Source organism: Ahaetulla prasina, chromosome 10 (genome assembly GCF_028640845.1).
Source record: "Ahaetulla prasina isolate Xishuangbanna chromosome 10, ASM2864084v1, whole genome shotgun sequence".
Lineage (NCBI taxonomy): Eukaryota > Metazoa > Chordata > Lepidosauria > Squamata > Colubridae > Ahaetulla > Ahaetulla prasina.
Window position 1 is genome coordinate 8,120,155 of NC_080548.1, and position 13,730 is coordinate 8,133,884.

The following is a 13,730-nucleotide window of genomic DNA, read 5'->3' on the forward strand; positions in this document are numbered from 1 at the left end:
CTCAGCGGCTTTTGATACCATCGACCATGGTATCCTGCTATGCCGGTTGTAGGGTTTGGGAGTGGGAGGCACCGTTTATTGGTGGTTCTCCTCCTACCTCTCTGACCGGACGCAGACGGTGTTGACAGCGGGGCAGAGATCGACCCCGAGGCGCCTCATGTGTGGGGTGCCGCAGGGATCGATTCTCTCGCCTCTCCTGTTCAACATCTATATGAAGCCGCTGGGCGAGATCATCAGTGGTTTTGGGGTGAGATACCAACTGTACGCTGATGATACACAGCTGTACTTTTCCACCCCAGGCCACCCCAATGAAGCTATCGAAGTACTGTCCCGGTGTTTGGAAGCCGTACGGGTTTGATTGGGGAGGAACAGGCTCAAGCTCAATCCCTCCAAGACGGAGTGGCTGTGGATGCCAGCACCCCGGTACAGTCAGCTGCAGCCACAGCTGACTGTTGGGGGCGAGTCATTGGCCCCGATGGAAAGGGTGCGCAACTTGGGCATTCTCCTGGATGGGCGGTTGTCTTTCGAAGACCATTTGACGACCGTCTCCAGGATAGCTTTTTATCAGGTTCACCTGATTCGCCAGTTGCGCCCCTTCCTGGACTGGGATGCCCTATGCACAGTCACTCATGCTCTCGTGACCTCTCGCTTGGACTATTGCAATGCTCTCTACATGGGGCTCCCCTTGAAGAGTACCCGGAGACTCCAGTTAGTCCAGAATTCAACTGCGCGGGTGATAGAGGGAGCGGTTCGGAGCTCCCATGTAACACCCATCCTGCGCAGACTGCACTGGCTGCCTGTTGTCTTCCGGGTGCACTTCAAGGTACTGGTGACCACCTTCAAAGCGCTCCATGGCTTAGGACCAGGATATTTATGGGACCGTCTACTGCCATCTTCTATCTCCCAGCGACCGGTGCGTTCTCACAGAGAGGGACTCCTTAGGGTGCTGTCAGCCAAGCAATGTCGACTGGCGGCCCCCAGGGGGAGGGCCTTCTCTGTGGGGGCTCCTATCCTGTGGAACGAACTTCCCCCTGGATTTCGTCAACTATCCGACCTTCGGACCTTTCACCGCGAACTTAAAACCTATTTATTCCGTCTAGCTGGACTGGCTTGATTTTAAAATTTTTAATTTGCTTTTATGGGTTTTAAATTTTTGTAAATTTTTTATAGTATGTTATTGTATTTTAAATTTTTGGCCAATTGAATAAGTTTTTAAAGGGGTTGTTCTTAATATTATATGTACTGTTCTCTTTGTATTTTATTCTGGCTGTGCACCGCCCTGAGTCCTTCGGGAGAAGGGCAGTATACAAATTAAAATATTATTATTATTATTATTATTATTATTATTATTATTATTATTATTATTATTATTATTATTATTATTATTATTATTATTATTATTATTATTATTATTATTATTATTATTATTATTATTATTATTATAATACTTGGAACTCACTACTTGACTCTGTGGTCTCTTCTCAAAATCCCCAAAGCTTCAACCAAAAACTGTCTACCATTGACCTCACCCCATTCCTAAGACGTCTGTAAGGGGCGTGCATAAGAGCACAAACTTGCCTACCATTCCTGTCCTATTATTCCCTTTCATTATATCCAATTAATATAGTTATTACATACTTATGCTCATATATGCTTATATATTATATAGTTGTTACATGTCAATGCTTATATATACTGTTGTGACTAAATAAATAAATAGCTGCAATTCCATCATCCCCGGTTCTGGTGTTTCAAAAAAAGAGCTCTGGCAAGCAAATATAATTGCTAGGTCCCCACATGCAAGCATGGTTTGTTTAGTCACAGTTTGTAAAAGTACCACGACTGAGGTCATATACTGTTCTAAATCATAAGCAATTGTTTGCAAATCACACCAACTTAGTTCTTTTGATACTTTTAAAGTACTCTGGGTCTTCTTGAGATTAAGGCTGATCCAACTATTTGGTAGATCAAAGTGGTTCACCTTTGCTAAGAGTGTTAAGGGGGGAAAAAAATCACTGCAGCAAAAATATAAATCATCTCTGACTCTTTGCTGACATCTAGTGATGGTGAGGATTTATATAAGCCAGGTGTAATAGATCTTGGGGGAGCTCAAGCCATTATTAATTAATACCTTACTGACATAAAGGGTGCAATCTTCATGGTTCAAGTATGAAAGTGTTCAAGTATTAGAGAGTTCTGAGCGTAAAAGAGAATTTTTGTTATATTCCTCGTCTATTTCCCCCAAATTGCCAGATGGATGAGTGAGTCTGGAGGAACTGATTTCTGGAACTATTTATTTATTTTGATTTTTGATTTTTTTTTATCATGAATTCAATGTGTCTGCATTCAAACAATGGTAAGGACATCAATTAATGGCTTTTCTCTCAAGGAGCAGAAAGAAGGCAGAAAGTTTTAGGATTCCTAACATTCTTTTTTCCATTTCACTTTGCTTCCTTGAAACAGAAAATTCAAATGCTCCCAGAGAACTTTGTGTGAGGGTGGGATGAAGGAGAGTGTTCTGCTGCATCTGTGATTTAATCTTCCTTTTTAAATCTTTTCTCCATTTTGCTCAATCATAACTTCAAATAAAGTCAGTTTTCTCCAACTATTAACCCAACCTGCTTGGCACTGCAGGTTAAGGATTATGCAAGTTGATATGTACAACATTCAAGAAGGCCCCAGGTCAGAATCGGGTATCATGAGGCAATTGCTGAGCTGGACACTCATCTCCAAAGCAATTTTTTGCAGGCTTTTTCACAAAGGGCAGATACTATGTGCACCAAGATAAATGAGATTCAGAAGTCTTCAGAATTGTTCTTTTATTCAGTGCATCAGTTCTAGTGTGACTGTCAGGCCTTTTGGCTGGATGCAAATTGATACAATATTTGAAATTAAATGTTCTCTTTCTGAATAAACAAAAACTAATAACAATAATCCCCAAAATTGATTGATGGAATAATTGTTTCACATAATAGAATTTGCACTGGACCAGCCCTGGGGGACCCACAGCTCAGCAGCTGAGTACATGAATGAACTTAATAAAACCCTGGGCAACGAACGTTCTGGGTAGGGTTTCAGTTGCAACCAGTGGTGGGATTCAGTCAGTTCGCACCACTTCGGGAGAACTGATTGTTAACTTTCTGATCAGTTTGGCAAACTGGTTGTTGGAAGAAATCATTAGGGCAGAGAACTGGTTAAATTACTTGAATCCCACCGCTGGTTGCAACTATCCATCAGTCCTTATGCTTGCCATTAACATTCTTGGTTGCAGGGTGTTCCAGAGCAGGGATCTCCAACTTTGGCAACTTTAAGGCCTGTGGACTTCAACTCCCAGAATTCACTGAGTTTATTTATTTATTTATTTATTTTATTAGATTTTTATACCGCCCTTCTCCCGAAGGACTCAGGGCGGTGTACAGCCGAAATAAAATACAGAGTATATACAATTAAAAGAAATTAAAAGAAACTATTAATAAATGGCCGATAATTTAAAAAATTTACAAATGTTTAAAATCTCTAAAACCCCAATTTAAAATCAACTATTTATGCCAGTCCAGCTTGAGTAAATAAGTATGTTTTTAGCTCACGACGGAAGGTCCGAAGATCAGGAACTTGACGTAAGCCAGGGGAGTTCGTTCCAGGCGTCGGTGCTCCCACAGAAGGCCCTACCCTGGGAGCCGCCAGCCGACATTGTTTGGCGGGCGGCACCCTGAGAAGGCCCTCTCTGTGAGGCGTCTGGTCGATGGGAGGCATCTGGTAACAGCAGGCGGTCTCGTAAGTACCGGGTCCTAAGCCATGGGCGCTTTAAAGGTGGTAACCAGGATCTTGAAGCGCACCAAAGACCACAGGAAGCCAGTGCAACTACGGAGCAGTGGTGTTACGTGGGAGCCTCGAGCGGCTCCCATTACCACTGCGCAGCTGCATTCTGACTAACTGCAGCCTCCGGTGCACCTCAAGGGCAGCCCCATGTAGAGAGCATTGCAATAATCCAGCCGAGACGTAACCAGAGCGTGAGTGACCGTGCATAAGGCATCCCGGTCAAGGAAGGACGAACTGGCAACCAAGCGAACTTGGTAAAGCCCTCCTGGTGACGGCCGCCAGATGTTCCTCAAAGGACAGCCGCCATCCAGGAGGACGCCCAAGTTGCGAACCACCTCCTTTGGGGCCACTAACTCGCCTCAACAGTCAGCTGCGGATGCAGCTGACTGTACCGGGTGCCGGAATCCACAGCCACTCCGTCTTGGAGGATTGAGCTGAGTCTGTTTCTCCCCATCCAGACCCGCACGGCTTCCAGGCACCGGGACAGCACTTGACTGCTTCGTTGGGGTGGTCCGGGTGGAAAAGTACAGCTGAGTGTCATCAGCGACAGATGATAACTCACCCCGAACCCACTGATGACCTCGCCCAGCGGCTTCATGTAGATGTTGAACAGGGTAGGCGAGAGAATCGAGCCCTGGGGTACCCCACAAGTGAGGCCCCTCCAGGACGACCTCTGCCCCCCTGTCAACACCGACTGCGACCGGTCAGAGAGATAGGAGGAGAACCACCGATAAACGGTGCCTCCCACTCCCAATCCTCCAACCGGGCGCAGCAGGATACCATGGTCGATGGTATCAAAAGCCGCTGAAAGATCTAATAGGACCAAGGCAGAGGAACAGCCCTGTCCCTGGCCCTCCAGAGGTCATCCACCAACGCGACCAAAGCCGTCTCCGTGCTATAACCGGCCGGAAGCCGGACTGAACGGGTCTAGATAGACAGCTTCTCCAGGTGCCGGGAAGCTGCCATGCAACCACATTTCTACAACCTTCGCTAAGCGAAGGTTGAGACTGGACGATAATTTCCCAAAATAGCTGGGTCCAGGGAAGGCTTCTTCAGGAGAGGTCTCACCACCGCCTCCTTCAAGGCGGCGGGGAAAACCCCTTCAGCTAAAGAAGCATTTATAATCCCCTGGAACCAGCCTCGTGTCACCTCCTGAGCAGCCAGTACTAACCAGGAAGGACACGGGTCCAGTAAACACGTGGTCGCATGCAACCTCCCCAGCAACCTGTCCACGTTGAAGTCCACAGGTCTTAAAGTTGCCAAGGTTGGAGACCCCTGTTCCAGAGGAATACTATTTCTCCCTTACAGCATTTTTTCCTGATAGGAGAATATTTAATGTGGTAATTTTGCCTTCTGTACAGAATTAAGGGAATGAAGTTAACTAAAGCTGACCTAAGTGAAGCTCAAGGGATCAATAAACTGAATTCTTTTCCATTTGGGATGATTTCATCTTTAGTCATTTCCAAACTCCATTAAGAAATCAAGAAGGCATGGAATTACACTTATATAAATACTGAATACTGAAATGTAGTTTATCTCACAACATTTTAATATAACCTACCTGAAGCTAAATATAGCATTAAATATCCCACTGAAAACTTAATAGAACAAAAGGCCAAAGAGACAGAGAGAAAACATAAGTGCAATATTTTTAAAAAAAATAGTCTAGCAGCTTGTCAGGTGCAAACAACCAGAACTATGCATGAATCATCTCAAGCAGGAACAGTATTGTTAGTCACCTATGAATGTTGCCAAACTGACTGCATTCTCATGGGAATGGTCAGACAAATCTTCCAAGGGGGGGAAGGGGGGGGTCAGACCTGTATCACTTCCTGCAGTGCAAAGACTCTAAGCTCACCACCCTCTTAACACCTCCCTCCAATCTAGCTGGAGATCCTACCAAAGCAGCTGTAAGTCATGCAGGGATATCCAGGAGATGGGGAGGGGGCTATAAAGTCAAGATGCTGTCCACAACCACGTGACTGAAGACGGCCCACTTATTTATATGTGTTAGCACACAGGGTGGGGATTTGATCATGTAGTCCTAGCTACCATCTTCCCTTCTTTGCTTCCCCCCAAAGCTCCAGATGCTTCTGTAGTTACATCAATTCACAACCATTCACAGACACTTCTTATATTTATTTCGTGCCTTCTCTTACCTGTTATAACTAAGAAAACAGCAACCCAACATGGTAATTTACCTTCACATCTAAGGACTGCATTATCCCAAACCACATTGCCTTCCTTCAAGACACAGGTGATTGTTTCTGAGCCATGGGTCCTTATGAAGCCTTCATCACACAGGAAAGAGACTGAGCTCCCCAGTTGGAGGCTATCACCAAAGCGCTTCCCATTGACCGGTACTCCTGGATCAGGGCACTCATTGTGTCTGAAGGCTGGAAAGAAACAAGAAAACATGGTGAAGCAAATGCATTTTACCCCAAACAAAATGGTCCTCTGCATTCACCTTAGGCTTCTTGTCTGAACAGATTAACAAAGTTGGAAGGGACCTTATTGGTCATCTAGTTGAACTGCCTGCTCAAGCAGAAGACCCTACATGGCACAAGATAATTAGAGGAATGTCTATATTCAGAATCAAGTAAGAACGGCCATATTCAATTCTATTGTCCGACCTTGATACAGGATAGAAATCATTGCCCCTAGGGTGATTTACAAAACCATAAAATAACAATAAAATATGTGCATCTCTAGCTATAAATATTTAATCCATAACTCATATGACATAAACAATGCCCAGAGAAAATGGTTAGGTATTGAATACCAGATTAAAAAGTAAAGTTTTCAACGCCTTAACGCAGAGTTCCCCAACATTTCCAGCTTTGCGGACCAGCAGGAAGAGGAAGAGGGAATGGTTCTGTGTGAATTGCCAGCAAGCATGAGGACAGCACCTTTTGTGCAAACAGTGTGCACATACACTTGCTGCTTACTTAAATGGAGCACATGTGTGATCGCCTGCTGCTCAAGCAAGTAAGGATGTGTGTGTGCAGGCTCATCAGCCATTTCCATGGCCTGATTGCAAACCGCCCAGATTGGGACCCCTGCCTTAACACATGCCAATAATATAGGGCTTTAGCACACCCTGTCCTCTCCTCTCGCCTCCTCTCCTCTTCCCTCTTCCCCCTTTCCCTTCCCTCCCTCCACTCTCTTCCTCCCTCCCTTCCTTCCGCTATAACTTTACATTTACTTTTCTCTGCTTGAGATGTTTCTTCAACCTTAAAATACTCTTAGAATCCTTGAAGTGGATCATATTGGCACTCAAAAACAGACATTTTTAACTTAGAAGTACACTCCTTTATCAAACAAAATGTTTCAAGGTTTGGCAAACAATATCAATTATACCATTTCATTGGGTGGATGAGTAGCTCCAGGGCTATTGGTATCAATTTATGAAGTTTGTGCCCTGTACACAGTAGCTTGTTTTGGTCTTTCTTTTCCCCATTTTAATCTAAATAAGTGGGAATTTTTAAATACCAATATTTATTGGATCTTTGCTGGTGTCTTCGATATAACTCACTACATAGACTTAATCCATTTCCCATTATTGGCATCTAGGTTTACAACTGCAAGAAAAGAAACTTCTGAAACTGAATATTGCATTCATGGAATCAGGATTCAATAACAACACATATGATAGTTTATATCTCAGGAGATCTGAAAGACACTTTATTCCCCTTTATTCAATATGTTTGTAACAATCAGTTGGTGTTCTTGTCGTTATAGTTATATTTTCCTTTTTGGAAGAGTAAGATTGTTTGCCTGAAGGAGGTTTCCAGAATTTTAGGCAGGAATGTTTTGGCAGTTCAATTTGGAGATGTTAGGGAATGAATTGCCACATGCAAAGTGTATGTTTTAAGTCTTGAGGTAGCTTTTCCATGCATATTGTGACAAGGATAACTTTCTTACTCCCAATCCAAATCTACACCTTTAAAACTTTGCCAACAACAATTTAAGCAAAGGCCAAGAACCCCCTAACAACCAAATGACAAAAATAAAGCCCCCTCAACCCCCTCAAATATAGATTAGTGACTTTGATGAACCTGTCCTCTAATCCAGCATGTCAAATTATTTTTTAATAATAGCAGGTTTGCAGTCGCCAACCAGAAATCCCATTAATCTTGTAGAGCTGTTAACCACTGTTATAACAAAGGTCGTTTATTACTCTTGCCAAGTCAATCTAATCATGTTCCATAGAAAATTATAGGAGAGAGCTTGAGTGCAAATTGCCATGTGAAACTGCCATTCACTTGACTATGAAAAGCTTGGAATTAAGAGGATCCAAAAATAATGATTGCTTGTGTTTTTTCTACCGGCAAAAACAAAAGTGAAGTTGTTTCTTCACTTTATAGTGTATTTGGTTGTTTCAGGAGTCTTAGCGGGACAATTTAGTTGGCCTGCAATTCAGCCTTTGCAGGATAACAGTGATCATGAAATCACTGCACTGGCTACCATCAGATTTCTAGGCCTAAGTCAGGATGTATCAGGTACTGCTTTGACAAAACCAAATCTGTCCATAAGCAGAGGGCTTGCAAAGCATGGCCTTCCATGCAAAATGTGGGAAAGATACAAAGGTCTGCCTCAGTGGTGAAATCCAAGTTTTTTTACTACCAGTTCTGTGGGCGTGGCTTGGTGGGTGGGATGTGGCTTGGTGGGCATGGCAGGGGAAGGATACTGCAAAATCCTCATTCCCTCCCCACTCCTGAGGGAAGGATATTGCAAAATCTCCATTCCCACCCCTTTCGGGCCACCCAGAGGTGGTATTTGCCAGTTCTCTGAACTACTCAAAATTTCCGCTACCGGTTCTCCAGAATCTGTCAGAACCTGCTGGATTTCACCCTTGGTCTGGCTCCACAAAGATGGGAAGATTCGGAGCTACCCACAATGGAGGAATGATTGGTGAAAATGATTGAACTTGTTTAAATGGCTAAATTGACTTTTTCGATCCGAGAAAAAAATAATACTTAAGTTTACTATTGACTGGAAAAACTCCTTTTTGCGTAAAAGACAAAAACAAACATGATTTATGGTTTTAATGATCAGACAGGATGGTTATAGAAAGAAGAGAGTTAGATGGTAGAATAAGAAGTAAATTTATAATTGCATTTATAACTACTGTAAAGATTGGAAGCTACTACGTATCTTTTTTCTTTCTTTTCTATTTTTCCTTTTCTTTTCACCCCTTTCTTGTACTTTTAGCTTTTTCTTTGATTTTCTTTTTCTTTTTGTTATTTTATATTAGTTTTATTTATGTAAAAAAAGACTTTAATAAAATTGTATATATAAAAAAGAGAAATGTTGTATGTGGAATAGATAATAACCCTTCTGTTCTGGCCTTTGCCCTCTTGAAGTTCCATAAAGTACATAAATCTATTTCACCAAATGTTTAATCCCAGCTGAATGTTTATGTGTATCCATCTGTGGGTGGGAAGGTTTATTTGTTTTGGTACAGATAGTTCTCAACTTACAACAGTTCATTTAATGACCATTCGACATTACAATGACACTGAAAAAAGTGACTTCTGACCATTTTTCCCACTTATGACCATTGCCCCATCCACATGGTCACACAATAAGCTAAGTCAATGGGAAAATCAAATTCACTTAACAATCATGTTACTAATTTAACTGCAGTGATTCATTTAACAAATGTAGCAAGAAAAATCGTAAAATGGGGCAAAACTCACTTAACCAATTTCTCACAAAAATTCTAGGCTCAATTGCGGTCATAAGTCGAGGACTACCTGTATATTGTTAATATATTTTAGTTAGTTTTATGTTACCTACAGTCTACAGATGGGGCAGATTCCAAGCTTAACAAAAAAATAAAGCAATAAAAGCATTTTTACTCCATTAAAACTGTATCAATCAATCAATCAATCAATCAATTTTTATTATAGTCACAGACCAGCATTAAAACTGTATTTATATATTTCTTTATATAAAATTAACTAACTTTATTTCCTGGGCTGCGGTTGTTTACCATATACTTAAATATATTTTACAATTGCAAAATGAATCTACATCTGGGGTTTTGACCTTTTCCCAAAATCATATATGGTTTAATGGTTGGTTTAAACTTACATAGTGCTAAATTTAAGAACTTTGATGACTAAGATTTGTATTATGAGCCTGTTCTCACATTATAGGAACTAGTAAAATTTTAAGACATATTGTGACTTGAACGGGTTTTAAATTTTTCTAGGTGAATGGATTGAATATTGCACTATTTGCAATTTCCCCCTAGACAAGATTTATTCAAAAGCACTGACATATTCTAGTGGAACATTTTTTGGGGGGAGCATAATCAAATTTTTATGTTATCCTCCACTGTCAACCTCAGGAGTACAATGCTTAAACTATTATCAAAGCTTTTATTAAAAGTTAGCTCTTGAGTTACCTACTCTACAGTTGGTAGAGTTACCTACTTGAGTTACCTACTCTACAGTTTGGGGCAAGTCCCAAGCTTAACAAGCAAATTAAAGTTAGCTCTTTATGTTACCTGTTATCTACAGATTGAGGCATTTTAGCTCTTGTATCACTCCTATCCCACAATATTAACTTATCTTAATATTAACTTAACTTAACTTATCTTATAAGCGGATCTTATAGGCGTTACGGAGACCTGGTTGGGCACTGAAGGGGGCGTGCCCCTGGTCGAAATGTGCCCACCGGGTTTCCGTGCATTCCATCAGCCGAGGGCCCAGGGTAGGGGTGGGGGGGTGGCGGTTGCTATTAAAGAGAGTCTAGAGCCGAGGGAGACCACTGTACCTCAGATTGCCGGGTGTGAATCCCTCTTTGTGAGATGGGGTCATAGGTGTCAGATGGGCTTGCTGGTCACGTACCTGGCTCCTTGCTGCGTGACAGCTGCCCTGCCCGAGCTCCTGGAGGTGCTTGCCGGGTGGCAGTGGAGACCCCAGACTTTTAGTCATGGGGACTTTAACTTGCCATCTGCCGCTGCCATCGACAGTGGCTCGGGAGTTCATGGCTTCCATGACGGCCTTGGACCTGACTCAAGTAGTTGATGGCCCCACTCACATCGGGGTGGCACTCTGGATCTTATTTTTATCTCTGGTCAGTGGTTGAAGGATCTGGATTTGAGAGATGTAGTCATAGAACCTTTGTCATGGTCAGATCACTCTCTCCTTCGCCTGGACTTTCTGACCGCCACTCAACACCGCAGGGAGACAGAACCACAACGCTGGTTCCGCCCCAGGCGCCTGATGGACCCGGAGAGGTTCCGGACGGAGCTTGGGCCACTTCCTGAGGGTCTGGCTCACGGCACGGCAGAGGAACCAGCCGCAGCCTGGCAACGGGCTGCGGCTGGGGCTTTAGACCGTGTCGTGCCTCTGCGGCCTCTGACCCGCGCAGATCCCAACCGCCCTTGGTTCTCCGAGGAGCTGAGGGGATGAAACGCCGGAGAAGACGCCTAGAGAGCTCCTGGAGGTCTAGCCGCTTAGAAGCTGATCGACACTAGTTAGGTCCTATACTAGGACCTACCTAGTGGCACTGAGGGAAGCGAGGCGCTGCTACGCCTCCCTCATTGCGCCGGCAGATAACCGCCCAGCCGCCTTTTTCGGGTGACCCATTCCCTCCTTCACCAGGGGGAGCGGGATGACCCGTTGCAGGGACGTGCTGAGGAGTTTAACGGTTATCTATACGATAAAATCGTTCAGCTTCGAGACGGTCTAGACCAAAATTGCGGCGATTCAGATGAGGCGTCTGAGGGTGGTCTTGGTGACATTTGTTGGGATGAGTTTGACCCTGTGGCTCCCGAGGACATGGACAGGTTGTTGGGTAGGCTGAATGCCACCACGTGTTTACTGGACCCGTGCCCCTCCTGGCTGGTGCTGGCCACTCAGGAGGTGACACGAGGCTGGCTCCAGGCGATTACGAGTGCCTCCTTGTTGGAGGGAGTCTTTCCGGCCGCCTTGAAAGAGGCGGTGGTGAGGCCCCTCCTCAAGAAGCCCTCCCTGTCTTAGGTAATTATCGTCCGGTCTCCAACCTTCGCTTTTAGCGAAGGTTGTAGAGAGTATGGTGGCATATCAGTTTCTGCACCTGGATGAAACTGTCTATCTAGACCTGCTCCAGTCCGGTTTCCGCCCGGTTACAGCACGGAGACGGCTTTGGTCGCAGGATGATCTCTGAGGGCCAGGGATAGGGGTTGTTCCTCTGCCCTGGTCCTATTAGACCTCTCAGCGGCTTTCGATACCATCGACCATGGTATCTTGCTGCGCGGGTTGGGGGATTGGGAGTGGAGGCACCGCATCGGTGGTTCTCCTCCTATCTCTCCGACCGTCGCAGACGGTGTTGACAGGGGGCAGAGGTCGCCCCGAGGCGCCTCACTTGTGGTGCCGCAGGGCCGATTCTCTCGCCTTCTGTTCAACATCTATATGAAGCCGCTGGGTGAGATCATCAGTGGCTTCGTGTGAGGTACCAGCTGTACGCTGATGACACCCAGCTGTATTTTTCCACACCGGCCACCCCAATGAAGCTATCAAGTGCTGTCCCGGTGTTTGGAGGCCGACGGGTCTGGATGGGGAGAAACAGGCTCAAGCTCAATCCCTCCAAGACTGAGTGGCTGTGGATGCCGGCATCCCGGTACAGTCAGCTGAGTCCTCGGCTGACTGTTGGGGGCGAGTCATTGGCCCCGATGGAGAGGGTGCGCAATCTGGGCGTTCTCCTGGATGAACGGCTGTCTTTTGAAGACCATTTGACGGCCGTCTCCAGGAGAGCTTTTCACCAGGTTCGCCTGGTGCGCCAGTTGCGCCCCTTTCTAGACCGGGATGCCTTATGCACGGTCACTCACGCCCTCGTGACGTCTCGCCTGGATTACTGCAATGCTCTCTACATGGGTTTGATTCTGTGGCTCCCGAGGACGTGGACAGGTTGCTGGGGAGGTTGCATGCGACCACGTGTTTACTGGACCCGTGTCCTTCCTGGTTAGTACTGGCTGCTCAGGAAGTGACACGAGGCTGGTTCCAGGGGATTATAAATGCTTCTTTAGTTGAAGGGGTTTTCCCCGCCGCCTTGAAGGAGGCGGTGGTGAGACCTCTCCTGAAGAAGCCTTCCCTGGACCCAGCTATTTTGGGAAATTATCGTCCAGTCTCCAACCTTCGCTTTTTAGCGAAGGTTGTAGAGAGTGTGGTTGCATGGCAGCTTCCCCGGCACCTGGAGGAAGCTGTCTATCTAGACCCGTTCCAGTCCGGCTTCCGGCCCGGTTATAGCACGGAGACGGCTTTGGTCAAGCAGGATGACCTCTGAGGGCCAGGGACAGGGCTGTTCCTCTGCCTTGGTCCTATTAGATCTTTCAGCGGCTTTTGATACCATCGACCATGGTATCCTGCTGCGCGGTTGGAGGGATTGGGAGTGGAGGCACCGCTTATCGGTGGTTCTCCTCCTATCTCTCTGACCGGTCGCAGTCGGTGTTGACAGGGGGCAGAGGTCGCCCTCGAGGGCCTCACTTGTGGGGTACCCCAGGGTCGATTCTCTCGCCTACCCTGTTCAACATCTACATGAAGCCGCTGGGTGAGGTCATCAGTGGGTTCGGGTGAGTTATCATCTGTACGCTGATGACACTCAGCTGTATTTTTCCACCCCGGACCACCCCAACGGCGGTCAAGTGCTGTCCCGGTGCCTGGAAGCCGACGGGTCTGGATGGGGAGAAACAGACTCAAGCTCAATCCTCCAAGACGGAGTGGCTGTGGATTCCGGCACCCGGTACAGTCAGCTGCATCCGCAGCTGACTGTTGAAGCAGTTAGTGGCCCCAAAGGAGGTGGTTCGCAACTTGGGCGTCCTCCTGGATGGCCGGCTGTCCTTGAGGAACATCTGGCAGCCGTCACCAGGAGGGCTTTTTACCAAGTTCGCTTGGTTCGCCAGTTGCGCCCCTTCCTTG

The 13,730-nt window shown here is 45.7% G+C and overlaps 1 protein-coding gene across 1 annotated transcript in view; it reads right to left on the reverse strand.

Moving 5' to 3' along the window:
- CSMD2 (CUB and Sushi multiple domains 2) overlaps positions 1-13,730 on the reverse strand; it is a 795,888-nt gene that overhangs the window by 229,683 nt on the left and 552,475 nt on the right. The window contains exon 15 of the mRNA XM_058195470.1: positions 6,021-6,215. Coding sequence (XP_058051453.1) covers positions 6,021-6,215 — 195 coding nt within the window. The remainder of the gene's footprint in view (positions 1-6,020; positions 6,216-13,730) is intronic.